This window comes from Eschrichtius robustus, chromosome 20 (genome assembly GCF_028021215.1).
Source record: "Eschrichtius robustus isolate mEscRob2 chromosome 20, mEscRob2.pri, whole genome shotgun sequence".
Taxonomy (NCBI): Eukaryota; Metazoa; Chordata; class Mammalia; order Artiodactyla; family Eschrichtiidae; genus Eschrichtius; species Eschrichtius robustus.
Window position 1 is genome coordinate 58739233 of NC_090843.1, and position 27909 is coordinate 58767141.

The 27909-nt window shown below is 41.3% G+C and overlaps 1 protein-coding gene across 2 annotated transcripts in view; it reads right to left on the reverse strand.

Moving 5' to 3' along the window:
• MYH10 (myosin heavy chain 10) overlaps positions 1–27909 on the reverse strand; it is a 137408-nt gene that overhangs the window by 89136 nt on the left and 20363 nt on the right. For both annotated transcript variants that reach the window (XM_068531572.1, XM_068531573.1), the window contains exons 3-4: positions 27139–27295; positions 13741–13768 (exon numbers count right to left, since the gene is read on the reverse strand). In XM_068531572.1, the coding sequence (XP_068387673.1) occupies positions 13741–13768; positions 27139–27295 (185 nt within the window). The remainder of the gene's footprint in view (positions 1–13740; positions 13769–27138; positions 27296–27909) is intronic.

Sequence of the window (27909 nt, forward strand, 5' to 3'; positions counted from 1 at the left end):
AACTAGGCCCGTGAGCCACAATTACTGAGCCTGCGCATCTGGAGCCTGTGCTCTGCAACAAGAGAGGCCGCGATAGTGAGAGGCCCGCGCACTGCGATGAAGAGTGGCCCCCGCTCACCGCAACTAGAGAAAGCCCTCGCACAGAGACGAAGACCCAACACAGCCATAAATAAATAAATAAAAATTAAAAAAAAAAAGGCCTTTCCTGCACTAACATTATATCCATCTATATTTTCATTTCTATATCATCTATTATTAAAACCATCTATGTTTTCTTCCAAGACTTTGATGGTTTCACTTTTTACAACTAAGTCTTTAAGTAATTTGAAAAAAAAAAAAAAAAGTATGGTCTGAGGTCAAGATTGAATCTCATTTTCCCCTCAAATGATTCAGTCCACATCCCAACATCAATGGCTGACCAAGACATTGATTACCCAGCAATCTGAAATGTTATCTTTACCTTACACTTATGACTTATTCCAAAGCCAGTGCCACACTGCAGTAGTTCGGAAGTATGACTAACCAGAGCACCCATCACTGTCTTTAAAAAATAAATCAAGTAGTCTCTGAGGTTAATTATTTTCAGATAAACTTCAAATAATTTTGTTCTGCTATATCCCTCTCCCATCTCCTCCCACCCGCCACCCCCATAAAAATAGTCAGACAGAATTTTGAGTTAAATAATACACCTGCTATTTTTAAGAGAAATGATGGCTTCATCTCTGTCTCAGTTAAATTCTGTATTTCTCTAAGTTCAAAACAGGCAAGGACCATGTTTGTCTTATTCATCTTTTAAATCACAGTGCCTAGCATAGCAGGTACTTGCTGAATTCTGTTGAATAAATGAATATACGTCATACACAAATTTATTTCTAGGCTCTATTTGATAATTTTTTGTTCCTGTTATTAATTTCACCACCATTATATTTTCTACCTGGCTACCACTGGTACACAGATAATGATTTTCGTTCATTTATTTATTCAACACATATTTGCAAATCATCTTCTATGTGTCGGGCATCCTTTTAAGTGCTAGAGGTAGAGCTGTGGACAGGGTCCTTGTGCAGCTCAAGATCAGCAGAGACTTAAAGTAAACAAGAAAGACAAATGGGATAATTACATGTGAGGGAGGCGACGAAGGAAACAAGGAGGCGGCTGAAAGGGAAAAGGCAGAAAAGCAAAGGACAACTCCCTGGAGATGCCATGGCGGGGAGAAGCCTCCTGAAAGGTGAGCAGGACCAGGCAAGAGAGGGCCTGGGGCAGAGCATCCAGTGGGATGGAAAGACAAATGCAAAGGCCTCAAAGCAGAAAAAAGCTCGGTATATCCCAGGAACTGGCGGCCGGAGTGCAGGATTTGATATAAATAACTAGCAAGGCAGACAGCGGCAGGAGGTACTGCCGAGGTGGGAAGGGGTGGATGTGACGTACCCTGGAGCCACGGGAAAGAATCTGGATTTTATTTATGTGTAATTTCGTTAAGAGCTATGATTTCGGTTTTCTTTGTTTTGTTCTTAACTTTATTCAAAACACCTAGTGTTTCAAGCTAAGCGTGATGTTGGTTGTTGGTTTCAAACAGATAATTTTTCATTACGTTAAGAAATGAGCCTCATATAGCCTGGTGATGACTTGTCTTGAAAACAGTTGTGATTGGTACTCGTCAGCTTGGTTTGCCTCTGAGGTTTCTCAGCTAACCCCTCTCAACTGGACATGCTTCAGTGTGTCCTGAAAGCATTTTTTGCCCCCATCTGTCACACTTACTTGGCTGTACTTGACAACCACCTATGAACTCTGCTACATTTTCCATATTTCAGGTCTAAGGTACCTCTGCTAATAGAAAATATTGCTTCAAAGACAGATGTATTCCAGTACCTTACGGTTGAGGTCCCAAGAGGGGAGACAGCTTTATACTCTCACCTCAAAATGGGGATAATAGCTTCTGACACGTAAGGTTATTGTGAAGGAAAAAAATATAGTCCGTCTACAGCTTATAATTAGTAGTCAGTAAACATTACCCATTATTGTCCACTCAGCTGGTGTCAGCTGGATGACACCATATAGGAGGGAATTTGAATTACTAAACTCTCTATAGTGTTAGTAAAGTGGTTAAGAAGTGGGCCATGGTGTCCTGGTGACCTACTTAGATTCAAGTCCCATCTACCACTTCCTAGCTTATGGGCCTTTGGGCAAGTTAGTGGGCTCTCTGAGCCTCGGTTTATACTCCTTTAAAATGAGATCCGGTTACTTCAAAGGACTGAGATAATGCATGCAAACAGCACAGCATGGCACCCAGCCAGAAGTTTCTCCACAAATGTCAGTAGCGGTAACAACTATGACAATGGTCAACAGTGATGATAAAGAAATTGACAGAAGTAAAAAGGTGATAACCTCTTATTTGACTATGAAAGACGTGGCAGGATCAAAGGAATATAATTCTTAGAAAAAAGTTTTTTTAAGGGGAAATGGCACATCTGTCCCAGATGGAAAAGGGGGAAATAAAGCAGCTTGAACAAAAGTAAATGGGCAGAGCTTCCCTGGTGGCGCAGTGGTTAAGAATCCGCCTGCCAATGCAGGGGACACGGGTTCGATCCCTGGTCCAGGAAGATCCCACGTGCCACGGAGCAACTAAGCCCGTGCGCCACAACTACCGAAGCCCACGCACCTAGAGCCCATGCTCCGCAACAAGAGAAGCCACCGCCATGAGAAGCCCGTGCACCGCAATGAAGAGTAGCCCCCGCTCACCGCAACTAGAGAAAGCCCGTGCGTGGCAACGAAGACCCAACGCAGCCATAAATAAATAAATTAATTAATTAATTAATAATACCAAAAAAAAGTAAATGGGCAAGGGAACCACAAAGAAAGCTCAGCAGACTCCTCTCGAAGAAAATTAGGAGAATCCTCAAAGGTAACAACAGGCCAAGCCCTCAAAGAGTGAAGAAGACAAAGGGAATCTGACCTCATTTCCACCAGCGAGACAAGATCTACCAATGCAGTAGTTCTATACTGTAAAGGACTGCTTGTTTCATTGCTGGTCTCTGGGGCACAAGTGCAAGGTTAACGGGAGAACAGAGCAAGCAGCCTGCTGGGTGGGGTGCCCTGTGTCTGTTGCAGCACATATGGATGTAAAAGATCAGGAGTTTCTAACCTGAAGGTATTTGTGTTTTCTAGAGAGATCTGTGGCTTTCACTGGCTTCTCAAAGCAATGCGCAATCCAAACAATAACATAAAAAACAACAGTGGTGAGAAGCAGTGATGCAGATAATTAATGCATGATCAGTTCCGAGATCTTTCTCCGAATCCCTTCTGGACTGTGGGTATTTCCCCAAAGAGAACCCTCCTTTCCCAGATCTTAATTGGTTTTGTTTTTATTCTCTCTGGATATTTGTAACATCAAATTCAGTCTAGCTTCAAAACCACCCTTTGCCTGAAGTTCTTGCTTTCGATAACCTCAATTTGAAAAACAACACATATATTTTACATAAAACATATAAATATACAAATATATATAAATAGCATTACTCAATGACTTCCTACAGTTTCAAAACTCTGTTCTATTAGAAAGCAGCTTACTAGGAAGATCAAGATAGACTTGGGTTCAAGTCTTCTATTAAACACTAATACCAGCTAGTGTCAGCCGTGGTATGTAAATGGAGATAACAGGGGTATTGCAAAGATTCATGGAGATAACATTTGCAAAGATGTTAGTTCCTTTTTCTGGAAGATTTGCCTGGAACATTTTAAACTCCTATTTACAAGTTGATTTGCATACTCGTTCCCCATAATATAGCTATCACTGAGATGCAGACACAGTAATCTAAAAATCCCCACGTTTTAAGACTTGAGGACACATAAAGCAAAGAGTCATTAGAAAAGCAAACTGAGGTCTAGAGAAGCTCACTGTCTGACCTAGGGTCATGGTAGAGCTGGGACAAAAACAAAAAACAAAACAAAAAAACCTATCCAACAACACAATGGTTTTTTAACTACAACACACTTTTTGTTGCCTTCACTATTTTTTTTTAAGACTATTTTTTTAGAGCAATTTTAGGTTTACAGCACAATTGAGAGGAAGGTACAGAGATTTCCCTTGTAACCCCTGCACTGACACACACAGCCTCCTCTGTGATCAACATCAGTCACCAGAATGGTACATTTTTTACACAGGATGAGCCCTGAGTTCATAGTTTACATTAGGGTTCACTCTGGGTGTTCTATGGGGTCTGGACAAATGTATAATGCCTTGTATCCACTATTATAGTATCACACAGAATATTTTCACTTCCCTAAAAATCTTCTGTGCTCTGCCTATTCAACTCCCCTCCGCCCCCCACTCCCCTGGCAACCACCGATCTATTGATACTTATTACCTTCATAGTTTTGCCTTTTCCAGAAGAATGTCATCTAGCTGGAATCATACAGTATGTAGCCTTCTCAGATTGGCTTCTTTCACTTAGTAATGTGCACTTAAGGCTCCTCCATGTCTTTTCATAGCTTGATAGCTCATTTCTTTTTAGCACTGAATAATACTCCATTGTCTGGATGTACCACAGTTTATTTATCCATTCACCTACTGAAGGACATCCTGGTTGCTTCCGAGTTTTGACAATTATGAACGAAGCTGCTATAAACTTTCAAGTGCAGGGCTTCCCTGGTGGTGCAGTGGTTAAGAATCTGCCTGCCAATGCAGGGGACACGGGTTCGAGCCCTGGTCTGGGAAGATCCCACATGCCGCAGAGCAACTAAGCCCGTGTGCCACAACTGCTGAGCCTGCGCTCTAGAGCCCATGAGCCACAACTACTGAAGCCCGCGCACCTAGAGCCCGCGCTCGGCAACAAGAGAGGCCACCACAACGAGAAGCCCGTGCACCACAATGAAGAGTAGCCCCCGCTCGCTGCAACTAGAGAAAGCCCATGCACAGCAACAAAGACCCAATGCAGCCAAAAATAAATAAATAAAATAAATTAAAAAAAAAAAAAAACTTTCAAGTGCAGGTTTTGGTGTAGATACAAGTTTTTAATCCTTTGGGAAAATACCAAGGAGTCTGATTGCTGGATCATATTGTAAGAGTATGTTCAGTTTTGTAAGAAACCGCCAAACTGTCTTCAAAAGTGGCTGCACCATTCTGCATTCCCACCAGCAGCTAGTGAGAGTTCCTGTTGCTTCACATCTTCAGCAGCATTTGATGTTGACAGTGTTCCAGATTTTGGCCAGTCTAGCAGGTGTGTAGTGGTGACATGATGTGGAACATCTCTTCAGGTGCTCCTTTGCCATCTGTGTATCTTCTTTGGTGTCTTTGGTGTCTGCTAAAATGGTCTTTGGACCATTTTTTAATTGGGTTGTTTTCCTACAGTTGAGTCTTTTAAGAGTTCTCTGCATATTTTGGATAACAGTCCTTTATCAGTCGTGTCTGTCGTAAATATTTTCTCCCAGTCTGTGGCTTATCTTCTTGATCTCTTGACGTTGTCTTTTGCAGAGCAGATGTTTTTAATTTTAATGAAGTCTAGCTTATCAATTATTTCCTTCATGGATGTCTTTGGTTTTGTACCACAAAAGGCATTACCATACCCAAGGTCATCTAGGTTTTCTCTTATGTTATCTTCTAGAAGTTTTATGGTTTTTCATTTTACACTTAGGCCTCTGATCCATTTTGAGTTCATTTTTGTGAAGGGTGTAAGATCTGTGTCTAGGTTCTTTTTTTTCTTTTTGCATGTGGATGTCCAGTTGTTCCAGCACCATTTGTTAAAGAGACAATCTTTGCTCCATTGTATTGCCTTTGATCCTTTGTCAAGATCAGATGACTACATTTATGGGGTCTATTTCAAGGTTGCCTTAGCTATTTAATCAATTCTATCAATTTGGTTAACTTAAAACTTTTAAGGTATGTTACTTATAGCAAGAATCAACTAACTGTTTGAAATCCAGGATGGCTTATCATTATCACTTAATGCAATATTTGTATAGGACATAAAATTCCTTAACAACAACAAAAATCTATTGTCACATCCTGATAGAAGACTGATATGGAGCAACCATTGTTTTATAATACAATTGTTACATTATATACAAACGCACTTAAAAGGAGAAAAACTAGAGTTAACCAGCAGTTAGAGTCATAAAATGTAAGCAGAGTATTCTTTAAAAGGGGGCTTAGAGAACAGAGTAACTTCTTCACCAAGGGTGACTGTGAATTTTAATTATAATGAGAAGGAAAGTCAACATGAGGATTACACTCTTAACAGGATTTCACTTCCAATTACATTGGGTGCTCTCCCATGATCAAGGAAGTCCTTGCCGGGATACTGGAATAAAGGATCCAAGCCACCTGCTTGGTCATAAATGGGAGGGCTCACACTGCCTGGCCTGAGTCTGCAGAAATAAAGGCTAGTTGGGGAGCTGTACGCAGATGAGGCCAGAGGGTAATTTACAAGTTCATCCTTTTGGGGGAAAAGTAAATTAGAGAGTAAATGACTAAAAAAGCAGAGCTTAAACAGGAGCTGTCAAACTACTTAAGTATCGATTTTTTAAAAAAATGGTGCTTCCAACTGTATTTTCTCTTTGTGATACCTTTGCAAACATAGGTACTTAATATAAAATAACTACTAAATAAAACTGACTAGTTATTCTCATACAGAAATCTTAATTAGCTCAGCTGTGTACTAAACTTAAGAAGACCCCAGTTACATACCCCTGGAGTTCTTTATTTGGTGGATCCTCAAAGGTACCAGGGAACATATCATATTTTCTTAAGTCTGGGATACCTTGTTTAACATTTTCATATTTCTCAAGTCACAATGTAGCGTGTAATAGATATAAGCATGAAAAGCTATTTGTTATTAAATATCATAACCGGTAGATTATTATAGAATTACTAAGAATTAAAATATGGTGAGGCTAAAAGAAGTAAGGGTAGGAATTGGCTGGATACAGGAGGGAACTTTTTGCGGTTTACGTTACACAAATAACTCAGCACATATATACTTAAGATCTGTGCATTTCATTATATGTAAAATTTATCTCAAAAGATAAAGATGTAAATATTGGACTTTAGTTAACGTTATGTATGAAGTATTTAGGGGGAAGTGTGCTGACGTTTACAAATGCATCAGATGAAGGGATTAATAGTCCATCAAAGTGGTTTTCAGTTTAAACTGAAAACAATCTAAACAATCAGCGGCCACAGAAAGGAATGCCATCTAACCTTAAGCAGAGCCTCCTGAAAATACAGCTGCCACGGACCCCCATCCCAGGGAGTTTCTGGATTGGGAGAAGTCTGACCCTTAGTACCAGGAAGTGCAAATTCAGCTGTCCACTGGCATCATAAAGCCCGATAGAACCCTCCATACTTTCCCCCAGAAGTCCTAATTCTCCTACAGCACTCCTCCTTTTGTTAAATTTAGTATTTAAGCCTTTTATTTCTGGTTTTCAGCAAGTTACTCATGAGCACTCCCACACGCATGCATGAATACACCTTGTCTTTTCTCCTGTTAGTCGGTCTGTTGTCGATTTGCAGACACCCAACCACATGACCCAAGCTGGAAAAGTTCTCCTCCCAACACAAACAATAAAATGCATTGATAGATGGATAGAGCGATGAACAGATCAATATATAATAAAGCAAGTATAGTAAAATATTAATGGTAAAATCTAGGTGGTAGATATATGGGTCCTGACTGCAAAATTCTTTCAACTTTGCTTTATGTTTGAAAATATTTATAATAAAATGTTCAGAAAATTCAATTTTAAAAAAAAGAAAGAAAAGAAAACAAACATGGTACTTGATGACTGCTACTTTGTGTCCACAAAGAGATAACCAGCTGCTAGGAGACTTACCTCATAAATTCAAGCCTATCCATGGATGCAAATGTCAGTCTAAAATGACAATGACCATCTAATTGCATGCCTGTGATGGGCACTTTTGGTGACAAGAGTAAATCAGTGCTCACTAACCTTTGGTTCTGTCAAACAGCAGTCATCCCCTCCCCCAAGTGTTTCCTGCTTCCAGACATTGCAAACAGTCCTTATCCAAAATGGTCACCCAAGCTCCCAAACCACCCAAAGAGGAGAGCTCCATGTCCTGCACCTGGTCCCCTGCGTATTGTGTGCAGGGTCACTGTTACTGTGACACTGCAGACAGGTGACACACAAGTTCTAGTCCTCTCTCGCTCCTGAGCAGAAGAAGGTAGCTCACTTATTACGCTCATTTCATGACGCTTCAGTGACTAGATTCTTGTGGCGACTTTATATTAACCAGTGCTGTATAATAAAGAATTGCTGGTCTTTGTTTCTGATTCCTGGGAGGGAGCCTCTAAGTACCTGGAATGTCTTTGTTATTCATGGTGGGCACTTCAAAAGCTTCAGGATGGGGACTGGCCAAGCTGAGAGCCCAAACGGGTGATTAGAGGTTTGGGCTTTAAACCATGTGACATGAGCCTCACCTCTTGGGAGGGGAGAGGGGGTGGACATTGACTCAATCAATCACGCCTACATAACAAAGCCCAATAAAAACTCTGGACTTTGAAGCTTAGATAAGTTTCTTGGTTGGTAACATACACTGATGCACTGGGAAGGGAAGTGACCAGAGGCTATGGCATCTGTGCCTTTGGGAATCCCCAGACCTCACCCTCTGTGTCTCTTCTTTTGCCTGGCTCTGACTTGTCATTCTAGCAAAGTATTGAACCTGAGCGGGTAGTGGCAACCCCCAAACGTGTAGCTATTTATTTAGTCAGGAGCACAGGTGGCCTGGGAACCCCAGAGCTGGTGGCTGGTGTCTGCCAAGCAGGCCCACGTAGAGGAGCGTGCCCGGGAAGTCAGGGTCAGAAGTGCTTTGAAACAGATACTTTTAAAAAGACATCTGCAGATCACGTTCTAAATAACTGACTTTTTGGAAGAATACAGCCAATGGAATTAAATAAATAAGTAAGTAAGTAAAGCAAAAAAGTAAACAGACTATTCTAGAATATAGAATTAAAATGAAGAGATGTAAGGAATACAAGGAGTGAGAGCCTGACAGGATTTAAAAGTTATTAGAAACATGGTGAGGACTGTTACAGAATATGGGTTGTACATGAGATGACATTACTGAATCACTGTCAATCTTCTCAAGTGTGACAATGGTCTGTGGTTATGTGGGAATGCCTTGCTCTTAGAAAACGCCTGCTGTGTATCTAGGGGTAAAGTGTCAGGATGCCTGCAAACTTGCAAATGGTTTAAAAAAAAAAAAAGTGCTGTGTGTGTACAAAGAGAACTGACATTTAAGTGAAGGGTATACGGGCACAAAGTACCATTCTTTCAACTTTTCAGTAAAATTCAGGTTTGAATTTTTTAAAATAAAAACTTGGGGAAATGCACAAGCAAAGGTTAAAAAAAGGAAAAAAATGAAGTAAAGAAAACGTAAAAATTTAAAAATCACTGAAGTAGGGGATGGGTATATGGGGGTCACCAACTATTCTATTTTTGTGTAGGTTTGAAGTTTCAAAATAAAATGCCTTTATAAAATGCTATCAGAAAGGTTCTACCCTTTGAAGACACATACAGTATTCACTAGTTTCTAAACTTCCTAATCTGTACTTAAGCCTGTTTCCTTGGTTCCTACTTAATTAAGAGATGCATTCTTTTGTTTGCATTTTTATCCATTTCCTAAGTATGTTCAGAACAGTGTGCTAGGTTCTCAGGGGATAATTAAAAAGCAATGAAGGTAAGTCACAGTTCCTACCTTACTGTCTAGTTATAAGACAAGACCCACACGACCTAAATAGGTAATGAACTGCTGTCTATTAAAAAAAAAAAAAAAGGGCTGATAAGGGGAAATCAGTGTGGGCTGGAACTGGCTGTATCGATGGGCATATTTCCTCCCTGGGGGGAGAAAGAGGCTAAAAGGCAAGGAAGTCAGCCAGGATCCACCAAGATGGGCCAGATAGTAGGTGCTGGGCAGGGCTAGGAAAGACAGGAGAAATATGAAACGAGGTGACAACCAGAAAGAGGGATATGAAAGAGAGCGGGGAGTCCAAACACAGGGCAAGATTTAAACCTTGAGTTTGGAAACACACAGTGTTGATGTCGGAAAGAAGGATAATGGGAGACACATCTTGTCTGTGTAGGAATAAAGGTTAATTTTTAGGCATGTTGAGTTTAAACTGGCATTTATTCCCTACTTCACACCCTGGGCTCCACGCAAGACCAAATTACCTGGAATTGCCTGACATCATTTCTCACACGCTGTCCCCTGTGCCCGGAAGGTTCACTGATTCTTTAAGAAGTCCCGAGGGATTGTGACAAGGATGAGGGTCTAGAAACTCACCTGGCTGCACGGCTGCCCATCTGAGCTAGAAACCCCCTAGAAGCCAGTAAGGACCAGCCAAGGCTGCTGCCTCCCAAAGGCCCAAGTCCGTCCCCCCGCCCCACGCCCTTCCCCAACGCACCAGGGCGCAGAGATGAACTCTGTAGGGGAGCCTTCAGACTCACACCCCTGCCAGCCTTGTTCACTGCCTCAAATGTCGCTCCTCTGCTCTCATATTGTGTTTTCTTTCTCCTGATCCCAAACCCCATTATTTCCTGCTCCTGCCCCCCTCTTTTCCTCCGTACTCTCTGGGCCCCCCATTCCACAGTGTGCAAAGGCACCCACGTTCTCAGTGTCCTCACTGAACACTCCCTCCTCCGCTGGCCCCGCTCCACGTCACACACCTGCACACACACATGATCAGGAAGAAAGGGGCATCCTTCTCCCTCTCCCTCATGTCACTTCCAGACCCTCGTGTTACAAAGCCTCGACCCCTCACCCCCGCCTCTCTGAGGTCACATACAGCCATAACGGTTGTTCTGACACTTGGATTTATTTTGTCTAGTAAGATCATTAAACACAAACAAAAACCTCCATTCCCGTTTCAAAAAAGAAAGCACTTTTTATCCCCCCCAAAAAAGGGAAGTGTCTTACCTTGGAATAAAGGACATTCCTCTAAGTGAAATAGTTTAGCTTTTTGAAGGGCTCACTAGAGGCCACCATCCTCACACTATCACTCGTGTGTGTGTGTGTGTGTGTGTGTGTGTGTGTGTGTGTGGTCAAGCCTCTCCTCTCCTCATGTGAGTGACACACCCCCAACCCAGGCCCCTTGGCTCCTTGATACCTTCAACCCCGATGACCCCCTGCTCTCTCTCTGCTTCGGCTGCCCACTCCTGTGGCCACACCGAGGTGTTCCCATCTCATCACCTGCGGCCACAGTGCCTACTCTTCCTGCTCCTTCTGCGCCGGTGTCCCCAGGAGGACCTGTCCTCTAGTTCTCTGACCCAACTCCTTCCTCCCTATCAATCCCCCCTCGTTTGCCCATATCCCAGGCAGGGTCCATCATGACAGTTTCTCTGGCCAATGTCCTTAGTTCTCTCATTTCAGTGACCGCCCATCTGCACCCACTTACAAAAACTGTCCCAGCTTCTGTTGGACTGAATCTGGTTCCATTCCAACACCCTCGTGGGGCAAGGTCCACAGCAACGGCCCCAACTGTTTCACATCCTGCTGTACCTACCCCCTTGGCTAGTGTATCACACAGTGACCTTGGCCTTGGCCACACATCTGGCTTGGGAATGGGGCGGCAGCAAGTGCAGCAAGTGTGCACAACCCTTATGCACTGGAGCTCGCTCTCCTGCTGCTCTTGGCACCTGTCACCATGTTAAAACCAGGGCTGGCCTGCTAGAGAATTAAAGGGCCTACAGGCAAGGCACCCCGGCCAACAGCCAGCCAGCCAGCCAGCCAGCAACTCCCCCCTTCCCCACCCCCCGTCCCAGGTGAGACAGGTCAGCCTGGCCCCGCTCAGCAGAAAGGCCCAGCTGAGCCCAACCCAATTGCTGGGAAAACTGCTTTAAGTCATTAAGTGTCAGGGTGGTTTGTTTTTTAAGAAAAGCTAATTCAGGGGCTTCCCTGGTGGCACAGTGGTTGAGAATCCGACTGCCAATGCAGGGGACACGGGTTCGAGACCTGGTCCAGGAAGATCCCACATGCCGCGGAGCAACTAAGCCCATGTGCCACAACTACTGAGCCTGCGCGCCCAGAGCCCGTGCTCCTCAACAAGAGAAGCCACCGCAATGAGAAGCCCACGCACCTCAACGAAGAGTAGCCCCCGCTCGCCGCAACTAGAGAAAGCCCATGTGCAGCAACGAAGACCCAACGCAGCCAAAAATAAATAAAATAAATAAATTTATTAAAAAAATAAATAAATTTATATTGATTCGTATAACTCAGAGGCTAAACAATGCTGGAAGAAAATTTACACAACAGAGAGACTAGTGTCAGCTATTTCTGCTTCTCCCCTCCTCCTTATTAACACCAAAGTCTCTCTTCATGGGAAGGAGAAGCCACGAGATGGGAACTTTCTCAATTCCCAGCCTCCCTGTCACTCTAGAGGCCTCACGTCCCCCCCAGGTCCCGGCCCGACGCCCACCCCGTGCCCTCCGCGCCCCTCAGTTCTCTCTGCCCTGCCCCCATCTCCCTCTACAGCATTTAACCTCTCCCACATTAAACTCACCATCAAAAACAACAAAAGTCGATTTCTCACCACTAATCCACTGCTGCAATTTTCACTTTCTCAAGCCCTGGGGAAGTAGCAGGCCTACACTTGGCTTTTTGATTCTTTTTTAAACGTTTTCACACACACACACCCCGCCCCCGTCATTCCTCAGCTGCCATCTGGCTTCGACCTCCCTCCCCACCCCCAGTGCACCTCAGTCGACCACCGCCAGCCTCCTGCTCTAGCGCTAAATCCCACGCCCGTGGTTCTGTATATTTCACTCAATCTCAAGGGCGTCTGACGCATTCTGTGACCCACGGTTTGGGCGTCTCTGGGCGTCTCTGCGGCGTCTCACCCTCTTCCCCCACCCTTGAAGGTCGCCCCTCCCGGGGATCCCACACTCAGAGGCGACCTCACTCACCGCGTGGCTGCCGTCACCCAGGCCGCCGGCTCTGCATTCCGGGCACAGCTCCGACTCCACGTTCACGGGGCCAGCGGCCTAGTGACAGCCCCACTCTGGAGAGCCACAGGCACCTCAAAGTCAGTGTCCTCCCAAACTCCTTGCCTTCCACCCCGAGCCTGTTCCTCCACCGAACTCCTTACATCCTGAAACTGGCACAACTCCAGCCTCTCCGAGCTCCCCTTTCTCGGGCGTGTAAATCACCGAGTCCCGCTGGGCCTGTCTCCTAAACTAAACTCCACCCGAGATCCACCCACTTTCCTCTGGCTCCACCACCACCTCTCCACCTGAAGTCACTTCCCTCCCTCGCGGAGCTAACTCAACAGCCTCCCACCTGGTCTTCGCGTGTTCACGCTTCCCCGTGCACCCTCCCCACCGTAGCCAGCGTGACCTTCCTAACGTGCAAATCTGACCGCTTCCTGCCACGGGTTCTGTTCTATCCTGACTCTCCAGCACTTCACACACAGCACACAGGCGCATAATAATGCTTCCTGGGTGGTATGGGTAAATTCCCAAAATGTCTAAGAGGTCAACACTTGGACAAACAAACTAAAGATGTAAGTTTCACAGATTAACGTTATGAAATGTGTGAAAAGCCCAGTTTGACAACCAAAGAGTAACACCAAATTTAAGCAACTTATATACTGTAGTCTTAAAACAACAACTGCAAGGTTTACATCAAACTCTTAAGTGACTGCTCTCCCTTCCCCCTCCCCCCATACAAAAAAATAATGGCTTTTACTTTCCAACAGAATCGAAAAGAAGTCTGAATGTTCAACATTTACTTACGTGCAAAGAATTGACTGGTCCTCACGATCTACAAAACAAAACAAAACAAACAAAAAAAAAAGAAAGTGACCATTTGCCTGGTTTTTAAAAAATTTGATATAATAATAAAGTTGCAGTGATAGCCTCTAAAATACTAGTAACTCTGCTGCTCTCAGGTCAAGTTAACTCTTCCCAACCCTATTATATATTATACAGTCCTAAATCCAGTCAAGTTCATCATTCTACTGCCAGATTCTCTGGGGTAGATAACAACCCAGGCTCAGATGACTGTACATGTCTAATCAACCTGGACTCTCCAGCCCGGCTGCCCATCAGAGTCAACTGGGAAGTTTTATAAAAATGAACTCCGCAGAGCTCCACCTCCACCTTCAGGGGCAGGGATTGAAAACCCCTTTTTAAGTAGGTTCCCCAGGTGATTCTGATGCAGGGCCAGGTTTGGAAACCACTGCCTTTCAAGAAAACCCACCACCAGAGAGGAATCATTATTAATTTGACCTTAAAGGAGAAAAAACCCCAAAAAGTATCAAACACTGAGTGGAAGAGAAGATTGAAGGAGGATAAACATCTATATGAGGTTTAACCACTGTCTCAAGTCAGAATGTTAGATACACCAAAAATAACGAAAGGACGTATGATGAAAAATATCTAACATGATTTTAAAGTGATGAATGATTTAAGTATTCATATTCAGCTCAATTTTTCAACTGAAAAGGTGAAATGCAAACCCACGTGTAGTCCAAGGACAAAACCACCTGTGTAGGATGTATGACTTCCAATCACTTATGAGCATCATTATCTCTATTTTACAGACGAGAATGTTCTTTGAGGAAGTTAATCCTCCAGTCACATAGCTACTGGGGGACAAGGATGCAGGTGAGAACCCAGGTCTGTCTGCCTCCAGTGCCTGTGTCCTCAACACTCCCGACCAAGACTGTCACTGCCTCAAAAGCAACTGCGGTCACGAGGGCCCGGCCCAGGTAGCATTTCCGTCGCTCCCTACTCTGTGCTTGCTTTCCCATCAGAAGAGCCATCACGTGCCCAATGAAGGTCTCACAGTAGTTCAGGCACAGATAACCTCCATCAAAGAGAAATGAAGAGTTCCTTCACTACGTCATACTCTTTTCATATAATATTATTAAAAGAAACAAATCCATTCATATACTCTGTGTATAAACTGATTTATAGCAAGACCATATTACTGCCCGGCCCCTTGAGTCTAATTTTAATTCCTAATAATAGCTCCTAACCACTGTTTTCTCCTTCTTTCTGGCCGCCATGGGCAACATAGTTGATGTCTGCCCCTTTATTGGTTCACTTTCCCAGGGATGTGCCATCTCCTTTCTGTGGCATGTCCTTCCCGGATCCATGACCACTTGGATTACCTCCACCTGCCCTTCGTGCTCAGCTCAGCTGTATCTCCTCTGAGGAGCCTCCCCAGACCCTCTTCCTCAGGCTTCTCCCTGTTTCCTTCTTTTGACCACAGTATTCTGGAGTTAGACAAACGATACCGCCAACTGCCTGCCCCACCAGCATGTGCTGCCTGAGATCACAGACTGTCTTGCTCCTTTATTCCCAGAATTAACAGTCAGCCTTCCGTCCACTGAGACAACCCAGTACAAGGAGCCAGGCCAGGCACTGGCAAGACACTGGGAACTGGAATCTTCTGTCCTAGTTCCAGCCCCACCATAAACTGCCCACAGATCTATAAATGAGGCATTGATTCCTTGCTGGTCTCGGGTTCTTCACCTATAAAACTAGGATTTTACCAAGTTTTTGCGTATTATTCACTCTAAACATGAACCCTCACACCCCAAATTCTCCTGGTCTGAGCAACGTCTATAGAACTCCACTTCATAGTTTACAATGAACTTTATATGCTAAAAACCTATAAATATAACCAGACACAGCCTTATAGTGACATTTAAGGGAAATAACTTCATGTTCAAAAATGCAACTAGCCTTCTAAAGAGTAGAGACTCATTTGATAGCTCAGTTATTTTCCAAAGCACCTTTCGAAAAACACATACGGAGGTACTCAATAAATCCATGTTGAATTAAATTATATTTCAACAGTGAAAAAGGTTTCAAATCAGTCACCTCAGCTCCTACCATAAAAAACTAGAAAAGCACAAATTAAACGCAAAATAAGTAGAAGAAAAAATGATAAGGAACAGAAATCAATGAAATGGGAAACAGGAAAAATAAATAAATAAAAAACAAGTGACCAAATGCTGGTTCTTTGAGATCAATGAAATTGATAAATCTCTAGACAAAATGATCAGGTATAAGACACAAATTACCAATATCTGGAATAAGAAAGGGAAAACCACTATAGATCCCAGAAATACTGAAAGGATAATAAGGAAATATTAGGAACCACTTTCTGCCAAAAAATTTGACAATTAGGATGAATGGGATAATTTCTTTAAAAGACATAAACTACTAAAGTTCACTCAAAAAGAAACAATAACCTAAATAGATGTAGAAAAGACATACAATAAAACAACATCCATTCATGAGTAAAAACAAAAACAAAAAACTCAGCAAACTAGGAATACAAGGGAACTTCAACAACTTGATAAAGGGCATCTACAAAACACCTACAGACAGTTAACATCATCCTTAATGGTGAAAAACTGAATGCTGTCCCCCTGAGACCAGGCATAAGACAAGGATGTCTGTTCTCACACCTATTCAACATCACAAAGAAGAAAAATAATTAAAAGCAAAGACTTGAAAAGGAAGAAATAACAATATTTCTATTTGTAGAGGACATAATTGTCTATAGAGATAATCCCAAAGAATCTACCAAAAAACCTTTCAGAATAAGTGACTTTTGCAAGGTTGCAAAATGTCAATATATATTTTAAAAATAATATTTCTATATATTAATAGTGAACAATTGGAAATTAAAAATTTTAAAGTTCCATTTAACACTACTAAAAACAGGAAATGCTTAGTTATACTAAGGGATATGTTACACTTAGATATAAATCTAACAAAGTATCGTGCAAGACCTATATACTAAAGACTATAAAATACTGATGAAATAAATTAAAGACCTACATAAATAGAGAGATAAACCATGTTCACGGATTGGAAGACTCAAAACTATTGTCAATTCTGCTCTAATTGTTCTATAGAGTCAATGCAATCCAATCAAAATGTGAAGAGTGGGACCTTTTTTAGAAAATGACAAGCTAATTTCTATAATTTATGTTGAAAGACAAAGCAACTAGAATAGAGAAAATAATTTTTAAAGAATGATGGTGGAAAATACACTATTTGATTTCAAGATTTACTGTATGGCTATTGTAACCAAGACGTACGATATCTGCAAAAGGACAGACATACAGATCAAAGGAATTGAGAATCCTGACAAAGGCAATTCACTGGAGAAAAAAATTGTCTTCTCAACAAATGGTGCCAAGATCAACTGGATATCCACATGCAAAACGATGATCTTCAATCCATACCTTGCACCATACATGAAAATTAACTCAAGATGGATCACACATTGAGTGGGAAAAAACTGCAAATCACTTACCCAATAAAGGACTTGTTACTAAAAAGGACAAAGAATTCTCAAAAATGAGTAATAAGAAAACAAACCACCCAATTTTTTTAAATGGTCAAAAGATTTGGACACTTCACCAAAGAAGGCATACAGGTGGCATAAGCACATCAAAAGATGCTTAATATCATTAGTCACTAGGGAAATGCAATTTAAGACCACAATGAAATATCACTACACACTTATCAGAGAGACTACAATTTAATAAAAAACTGACAATACCAAGTGCTGACAGGATGCAGAACTGGAACTCTCATCCATTGCTAGTAAGGTTGAAAAATGGCATAGCCATTTGGAAAAAGCTTGGTAATTTCTTATAAAGTTAAACATACTCCTACCATGTGACCGAGCAATCCTACTCCTAGGTATTGAGCCAAATGAAATTAAAACTTACACTCAAAAAACCTGTATACAAATGTTTCTAGTGTCTTTACTGCCAACAACTGGAAACTATCTAAATGCCCTTCGAATGGTAAGTGAATAAATAAACTGTGGAACATGCATCCAATGGAATACTACTCAGAACTAAAAAGGAGTGAACTATTGGTGGATGACGCTCAAATGCACTATGTTAGTGAAAGAAGCCACCCTCAAAAGGCTAACTTGTGTATGATTACATGATGTTCTGGAAAAGCCAAAACTATAGTGACAAAGAAAAAAAAAAAATCAGTGGTTGCCATGGTCTAGAGGGGAGGGAATGACTATAAGGAGAGTGTAGAAATTTGGGGGAAGATAGAGCTGTTCTATATCTTGATTGTAGTTACACAACTATATGCATTTGTCAAAAGTCAAAAAACTATGCACTAAAAAGGCTGAATATTACTGTATGCAAATGATACCTTACTAAAATTGTATATATTTAGTTTTCCCATCCAGCAACATGCTGTGCCTCTACATTTAAGACTTTAAAAAAGTTCTGCAATTTCTTATTCAGGTTCTGCCTATTTTTGTTTACTGCTACCATATATATTTTTGGCTAAAGAATAAGTACATCTTTAAACTTATCACCCAGTGAAATCACTGTTTCATCCCCTCACTAACCCTTTCACTGTGATGCCTGTACCCTCTTAGTTTTCTTCATAGCACTTATCACTATGATATTGTCTTTATTTATTTTCCTGTATCCTCAATGAGGTAACAGTTCTCTAACACAATCACTAGAAGGGTTTTCCTACATTTGACAGCTTCTCAGGGTAAGGAGTGTTACTGTCTCCCACTGTCTGTATTCCCACATTATAAGATTCAATACATAGATTCAAGGCAACTGTAATTCATTATAAAACATTCCTTTTCCTGGCATAAAATAATGCCCTTTGTCCCTGTTTCTGCTGTGACGTCTACTTTAGACTTGAGATGACTTTAATTGGTGCTCCCTTTTTGTACCCATTTGGCCGAGGAAATGTCCATCGTTGTACTGCTATTATTTTTCTACTTTGAGATGTCTCTCTTGTAAGGGGCATATGATTATATTAGGCTCTGTTATTTATAGGGGGTTAAAAGTATTTCTATTTACTGCTGTATTTGGTGTTACCTGTTTTCTGACCTTTTGAAGCCTTCCTTGATGTTCCTTTTAAAAGATGGTTTGTTTTCCTTGCTTTTCTTTCTCCTGATGTAAGAAACTTGTATCCAGTTTCAACATTTTTCAAAAAGAATCCTTTAACCTACATTTTAAAGGTTCACATTTTGATGTATATCAATCCTAGTCTTAAAAGACTTATTCTTAAAACAAGAGAGGGGTAGTATATGTGCTTATTATACTAGGACATCCCTTGGTGTGTCAGACGTCATTTTAAGACTGCTGCTCAGGATTCCACTATATAAGTGAGCCATCTTTTTAAGTAATTACTTACTCGTAGAACAATTGGTTATTTCCAGTGTTTCTCAGGAAGCTACTGGAGGTTATTCTCCATCCAAAATAACAGCATATGGGATCCATAAATTAAGAAATACAACCACGGAAAGAAACAAGGAGGAATTCCCTGGTGGTCCAGTGGTTAGGACCCCGTGCTTCCACTGCAGGGGGCACGGGTTCGATCCCTGGTCGGGGAACTAAGCTCCCAAGTGCCGCAAGGCGAGGCCAAAAATAAAACCCACGCACACACACAAAACACACATACCCTTAAAACACACATACCCTTTGATCCAGCAGTCCACAGAAAGAAGCAAGGAATTTCCAGAGTGCAGGCGAAGAAGGCAAGTCTGAAGACCACTAAGTACAGACTGGAGGATAAAGGGTCCCCGGAGGTATGTCTCCAAGGGAGGAAAGACACTGATAAATTACGTGATATATGTCTACGTATTGAAAGAAGACTTGTAGTTCTGTCAAATCAATGCAGTAATTGCAGAACTACTCTGTTCCCCCAAAACAGGAAAATTACTAACCCCAGGGAAAACAGCAAATTGTGTAAGAAAGGAAATGTGATCATAGGAGAAATAGTTTAAATGTTGAATACTAAAATGCCAAAAAATGTTGATTTGACTTCTATCAGGAAGATGGGGGCGGGCAGTTAAAAACTCTTCTTTCATAATAGGAAGTCTATAGAAAACACCGGAAGTTAAAAAAAAAAAAAAAAGAAAGACTATCACAAGCCTGTTACTTAGAAATATATACATACACAAGAAGAAACAGATTAAAATATGATTTCCTCTAAAGAGGAAATCCAGAACGGGCAGGGGTAGGACAGGTATCTCTTGTTTCTTTTTCAATAATGTAAGCCTTGCTGTACAGTGTGTTTGCTTGTTTCAACTATCTTCACGTATTACTTTTTAACAAAAAGTAAAAAGTAATTTAAGCATTCAAAGTTCTTTGACAATTTCTGATCTTGATGTTATCCAGACTATTCTGCATTGTTTAATGGTCTAAAACCATTTAGATAACACAGGAATTATCTAGTCCTTGAGATCTGATAGACTTCACCACTAAAATTGTCTGGGCCTTGTGTCTTTGAGACATAAAGGTAAAATCTCTGACAATCTTTACCATTTCTCCCACTGGCATTGTTCTAAGTTTTCCACCTTATTTTGAGTCAATTTTGTCTCTGTTTATAGTGTTATAAAACATTTATTCTTTCCGGTGGTTCTCTCTTAGTCACACTTGCCAAATGTTTGTCTATTTTACGGTCTTTTCGTGGAACCAGTTCAAGTTTTACTTAACAATTTTATGTTTTTCCTCTAGTTTAGGTTCATTTCATGTTGTACTTTTTAAAAAATTGAGGTATACCTGACATGTAACGTTATATTAGTTTCAGGTGTACAACACAATCATTCAATATTTGTATATACTGCGAAATGATCACCACAAGAAGTCTTAAGTTACCATCCAGGCTGTACTTTTAAAGAACTTCTTTTGTGTGTGTGAAATGACACACAGAAAAGCTCATGAGACAATACAGCTTAATAAATTATCATAAAGTTGTCTTTTATGTACCTTGTGAGTAAAAGGCTTGTATGTAAATTTTTATTTACTAATAAAAGTATTTATAGCTATGAATTCTTTCTTAAAGCAGTTTTTGCCTTAAGCCATCAATTTTTTACATGTGATATTTTGTTGTGGTTAACTTCTAAAGAATCTGTAATAGCAGTTTTGATTTCTTCTTTTACCAAAAAAGCCATATAGATGAATGGCTAACAGCAAAAACAGTAAGAAGAACTCATTAAACAACACTCCCACAAAACAAACCCAGGTGGAAATCTGTTAATACCTTGTCTTAACGGCACTGTGGTCAGAGAATGTGGCCTGATCTGAGATTTTTATTGGTGACTTAGCATTAAAATTACAAGCCAAGGTTGTAAATGTTCTTTCTGCTTGATGGGCAGTAGTATTGTATATACGGGCAGTAGTATTGTATATACACTTTCCAATTCAAGCTTGCTAAATTGTGATCACATTCTTTATGTTTTCTTTTCCCTACTTATCTCAAATTCTGAGAGAAACACATTAAAGCTCCCTCTATAATTGTGGGTCACATTTCCCCTGTATTTCCAATAGCTGTTGTTTTAAATATGTGATGCAATGTGAATGGTATAAATGTAAGTATTATCTGAGTCTTCTAGAGAATTATGTCACACTGTTCCTCTCTTAAATCTCCCATCTCTGCTCCCTCCTCCTCACTCTCAGCTGATACCCTGCTTCGCCTTTCCCTGAGAAAACAGGAGCGTTTTTCACAAGTTCCTACCACCAACCATATCTACCCACCAACCGGCAGATGCTTTCAAGAAACCTGGCCGTGAAGGGAAGGAGAGGATGGAAGAGAGAATTTTCTTTTTTAAAGTAACGGGGAAAACTTCAGCAAATTTAATGCTAACATTAGGAGCCTCTAAAAAGGGAAGCAGAAGACAGTCAACACCGTGAGCTTCCTGAGACGGATTCCTAGGAGAGGTGGGACAGGCATCAGAGGTGAAGGAGCTGGGAAGACTGCCTTCACAGGAGTGCGCGCAGGACGGGATGGTTTGTAAATGTGGCTCAGGAAGCTGCGGCAGCTCCTCTCTGGTGGCTTCTAATTTCTCCGTGGATCAGGGGAAGAAGCCACCAGCTGGGGAGGAGAAGGGGACGCAGGGACCTAGGGAGCTGAAGTGGGCAGGGGCTTGAGACAATCATTAGGGAGAGTGAGGTTATAATCTTAATAGACAATCAAGGAAGGATTAGCAAGCAGTGTTCTGCGTGGAATCTGGGCTTGTGGTCACGAAATTAACAGGAGCATTGATCTGTTCAGCTGTATGAAGAGAAGACTCCAGAGACATCAGCAACCCAAGTAAGAGCCTTAAAAAAAGACAGGCGCTTCCCTGGTGGCGCAGTGGTTGAGAATCTGCCTGCCAATGCAGGGGACACGGGTTCGAGCCCTGGTCTGGGAAGATCCCACATGCCGCGGTGCAGCTGGGCCCATGAGCCACAATTGCTGAGCCTGCGCATCTGGAGCCTGTGCTCCGCAACAAGAGAGGCTGTGATAGTGAGAGGCCTGCGCACCGCGATGAAGAGTGGCCCCTGCTTGCCACAACTGGAGAAAGCCCTCGCACAGAAACGAAGACCCAACACAGCCATAAATAAATAAATAAATAAAATTAAAAAAAAAAAAAAAAAAAGACAAATATCTTGATTGACCCAGGGTGAGAATTTTGCCAAATAAGTATAACAAAAGAACAAAGGGACAGGGGGCGTAGGATACTGACAGAAGACGCTGAAATGACAGACTATAAAATCTAAACTACACAAGGAAGAAAGTCAAGGCAGTACTGATAATACGCAGGGGAAAAGGAGAACAGCGTCTGGACCCGAGATCTAAACGGAGTCAAAGAACACGGTCAGGAGACTTGCTGACTGAACTGCCAGGACGGAAGGATTTTACAATAGAATTTCTGAAATATTTGAAAAATAAGATCATTTCAGAAGGTGGCACAGTCTAGGGTGTCAGCAGCATAAGTCAGAAGAGAAGAAGATTAAGAGATGATTAAGAGACCGGGGGCTGGCTGTTCACGAAAAACTAGGAAGTAACACAGGGTTATGGCAGGGCTTGAGGCAGGGAGGAAACGACGCCGTGTTGGGGGCCAGACCCACTAAGGAGGGAGGGGAGGAGGAGGGAGGAGGGGAACCCAGAAGAAAGCTGCTACAAGCGATGAGGGGCAGGCAGAGGAGGGGCAGTGTTTTCAAGGGGTAAAGAGTATTAATAGCCCAGCAGATGCACTGAGAGTAAGGACACTGACCCCATCTCCTAGCGCACAGGATCGGAGTGGAGGGCCCACACTCAGGGGAAAGCCAAGTTTCAGTTAAAGCCTGGAGGAAAAGAAAACACTTGACAAAGACACTGAACACATAGGGAAGTTTGCACATCACAGAGTGGGAGTTAACCTAAGGCAGAAATGAAAAGAGAGCATTACGGAAATGAAGATGTGACCGGGAAACAAAAGAACAAGGAGATGTGGATTTCATTCTAAGACTCCAGGAAGAAGGTAGACTCTCAGGTCTTAGATATGCATGGGGGCCCCTGGAACTACTGTTAACAGCAAAATTTGCCTTTACCTCTGTCTAGGTCAACAGAAGGTGGGTGGCAGTGTTGGCTGCTACTGAGTGGAAGCTGGCTGGGGTGGACGGCCACAGGGAGGGGCAGAGGAGGAGGAGCACACGGGGTGCTGGGGGAGCCTGGAATATTAATAGTCTTAGGTCCCCTCGCATGATTACCTACCGGGCACAGGTCTCAGTGTGCTGCGTTCAGTTTCTAACGCGCAGGACTGCAAATGAGAAGTCTGAGCCCACTGACGCCCTCTCCACCGAGATCACCTGATCTTGCCCTATCCACACCACGCTGTGTTAGACCAGGCATGTGTCTCCTTTCAAGATTCCTGCCTGGCACTTAGTGAACCCTCTCAGTTTCAAGACTCAAGTCCTTCTTCAGCTCTGGTGAACTTTTTCAAAAATATCACTTCTCTCATGGCTCCTGAGAGTCTATACCATGTCTACAGATATGCGGAGTGTACACCATGTTTCCTACTCTTTCTGTCATAATTTCCATCAGTTTCTTTTTGTTGTGTATTCTGGAAGAACTCCTTGAGTCGGTCTTCTAATTCATTGCTTTAGTCCAATTATGTCAATTCTGCTATCCCATGCTTTCAGAGTTTGTGATTTTTGCGAGCAAGTTTATGTCCAAGAACTCTACTTTCATTCATGCAGTCAAAGCATATTTCTTGAACAACTACTATGTGCCAGGCACACTCTGCATTTTTTTTTTTTTTTTAAGTCCCACTGGTTGTTTTTTTTGGGGGGCCGCGCCATGCGGCATGTTGTGATCTTCATTCCCTAACCAGGGATCGAACGTATGCTCCCTGCATTGGGAACACGGAGTCTTAACCACTGGACCACCAGGGAAGTCCCTCTGCATTTTATTGACGCAATATCCCCTAGAATCTAAAGTTAAGAGAAAAAATTAAGCTCTCTTCTGTTTTTTGTGTTAAAAAAACAAACTCTGTTCAGTAGGACCATCTGCTCTGAATCCTCCACATGGTCCCCTGTCAAGCTACAGGTCCTCTTCGTAGGCCCACTGACGTCTAGCTATTTGCTCACGTTTGTAATTGAACACCTAGATGGATGAGCATTGGTAGCTGGTCTGAGCTTCATGAGCAGTTGCAAGTTGTTGGCTCTTGTCTGACTGCTCTAGCAGACGTCCCACCCGACTGTGTTGTATCCTATATCCACAGGTAGCCCCCTACTTATAGAAAAAAATAGTGGAATTGGTTAGAGTGAGGTTTTTTTGTTTTTTATTGTCTGTTTTAAATTATTACATAATCAAAACTATCAACTAATTCTTTTACCTTTCACGTGGCAGTTTATGATTGTGGATAATAATGTGTCACGTTGCCTTGGTTTTGAATCCTCGTTTATACCTCTTCTATTTACATTTTCTTGGTCAAGTTATTTAACTTTTTGTGCCTCAGGAAAATAGGGACAGTAATTCTATTTACTTTATAGGATTGTTGTGGATTAAATGATACACATAAAGCAGTTAGCCCAGTGCCTGGCACATAATAATATTCAATACAGGTTCATTCTAGCATTAGTGATGATATTAATAATACCATATACTGGTAAGCCACATCTTCTTCACTCTGTATTCATATAGTTGGTTTGGAAACCCAGTAGTGGGGCATTAACATTTATCCCTCTTAACTAGAGTCAAGTCACCATTCAACCTGTCAAGAGCTTTTAAAAACTCTGTTTCTTTTCATCAAATGTTATTTCTTTTTCCTCCCAGTTTCATGTCATCTATAAATTTTACAGGCATGCATCCTACGTCTTCAAGTATATTGATTAGAATGTTGGAAAGGGCACAAACCCCTTGGTGCACATCCTGACGCCTGGCCAACCTCTATCATTAATCAGCATCTCAGGCACAACTTTGCAGCATCCAACCACGAGGAGATCACAGGGACCATGGAACGCCATGGAGAAGTCCTAATTCTCTGATAACACTGTCTGCTATATTTCCCTTCCTACTCAGTGTAAAGTAATGTGAGGAATATTTTCATGCTGTTTCTAGACTATTAACAGTAGATTCTAGAATCTTTCCTGGCAGGTATAGTAAGCTCAAGAGTGGGAGCTCCTGAGCTTAATATAAAGGGGAGGTTCTTCCTCTTTTTAAAAATTAGAATTATATAATGTGAGACCATCCCAGCCTTCTGGAAACTCCTGTTCTATATAACACTTCAAAGAACAGGGGTTTGGTAATCTCAGTTGTGAGAATGTATTTGTTTAGAAGAGAAAATATGGATTCAATCAGAGGCAGAGTGTACTTTGGCCAATTTCTTCTCCCATATAAGGCAGTTTGCTCATTCATACAAATACTTTTCTGCACGTAAAGATCATTCTTCTTAAGGGAGACACAGAATGAGACACAAAACGAAAAGCTGAAGATTTTCCTTCTCCATCACCTGACTGCAATTTATCACAGTCATGGCCATTTCTTAACATTCTTGGCTCTGAACCTAAGAAAGGGTTATTAAATTGAATCTTTTTTAAGCCTAAGCTCATTTTGGATTCTGAACCTCTTCTTACCCATCTATGCCACTATTCTAGTCCTAAAGCACTTCCTGTTTGCCTCTGAGGACCTGGTATGGAAGAAGCATCCAAATGATACCTGAGTAGGAAATGGGTATTAACTCCCTCAAACTACCCTTTAGACCCAGCACCCAGGCAGCCTTTCCAGGACCTGAGATTTGATGACAGGTGGATGCAGCATACTCTGCTTCCTGAAGACCTCGTAGATTTTATTTTACTTTACAGAATTCATTTTTAAAAAAATAAAAGGAGAGAGAGGGAGAGTTACTATAGAAGATTTCACATAGTGCTAGGAAGTCCCACGTTTAAATGCAGTCTTGTTGACAGGTCCTACTGTATAACACAGAGAACTATATTCAATATCCTGTGATAAACCATAAGGGAAAAGAATAGGAAAAAGAATATATAAGGGAGTTCCCTGGTGGTCTAGTAGCTAGGGGCCACCGGGGTCACTGCCGGGGCCCAGGTTCAATCCCTGGTCAGGGAACTGAGATTCCACAAGCCACGTGGCGTGACCAAAAGAAAAAAAAAAAAAGAAAAAGAACACGTATATGTAAAACTGAATCACTTTGTTGTACACCAGAAATTAACACAACGTTGTAAATCAAACTATACTTCAAGAAAATCAAAATTTTAAAAAATTTAAAAGGAAAAAAAAATAAATGTAGTCTTGTTACACAATAATGTTAAATGCATTAAAAACTGCTCCATTCTAGTTTTCAAAAAAAATTCCTCCATAAATCATTGCGTCTGAAGCCATAATTCCAATTAAGGACTCTTCAAATTTATATTTCATTCAAGATCCAAAAAGAAAACAATCGAAATCCACCAACTCCACACATGCTGTTTAACTTTTGGTGTGTCCTTTTTCATGCATTTAAATAAAAAATATTTTGTAATCTTTCTTTCCCCAATGATGCATCCACCTTTTCTTTTATTCTTCCTGTTGGTTTTAAAAACTAATGCAGTACAGCTTTGATTATACTGGCTTGTGGTGGAGAGATCAAATATATATAAAAACTAGATGCTTCTTAACAGAAAAATTAACATGAAGTATTTATGAAGCACCAAGCATACTTACCGGATGCCTATAGAAAATGGCCATATTGCCTAGTCTAATCTTAAGAATTCATAATTTTTCTACAATAAACATCTATCACTTTTCTTTTTAATCTTAAAAAAAAAAAAAGTAAAGCCCTCTGTAGAAAAGATTGAAGACATTCTAAAAAAAACCGAATTACATTTAAGAAATTCTGAGTAGTATTCTAACATTTCCAGTTACCTTGAAGCATGCATCTGTAAGCAGATTCAGATATGGCATAGATGTGTGGAGGCATCTCGTGACGTTTCTTCCCTCTGTACATTTCAATAATATTCTCAGAGTAAATGGGAAGGTTCTTGTAAGGATTTATGACTACACAGAAGAGTCCAGAATAGGTCTAGAATAGATAAAAATAAAATACAGTGTTAAAAAAAACAAACAAACTGCATATATCCACAGGATCCAATCAGGAGACAAACCACACAGTAATTTGAACAGAGGACCTTTATCATTTGCACAATTAATCTATCCCTAAAATTAAATCTCGCCTATAATGGGCAATTCTAAACCACAAGTAGTTCTCCCACAGAGAGCCTATTAAGTGGTACTTCCTAGATTCAATTCCCTCATCTGTCAAATGGAAACAATAATATATGCTTCATGGCTTCACAGGGTCATTATTCAAACATGTCATTTGCTTTTTCACACTCATTCTCTCATGAGTGTACGAGGTATGAAAAGTTCATTAAGGTAGTTTCAGATTCCACGTTGCAACTCATCTTTAAGGAGATACCGGTGGCCAAGTTTGGGTACAGTATCAAAGGAGAATATCCACAATTATCTGGAAAGGTTATTATTAAAGAGTTTTTTTTTTTTTAAGTGTAAAACATTTTTACTCTTCTAATTTTTTTTGCTTTGGAAAATATAGGGGTTTTTTTCATAAAAATAATTTATGTCGACTTGTTATAGGTTTATTTTTAAATGAGTTGATAAATATTTAAAATTTTTGTT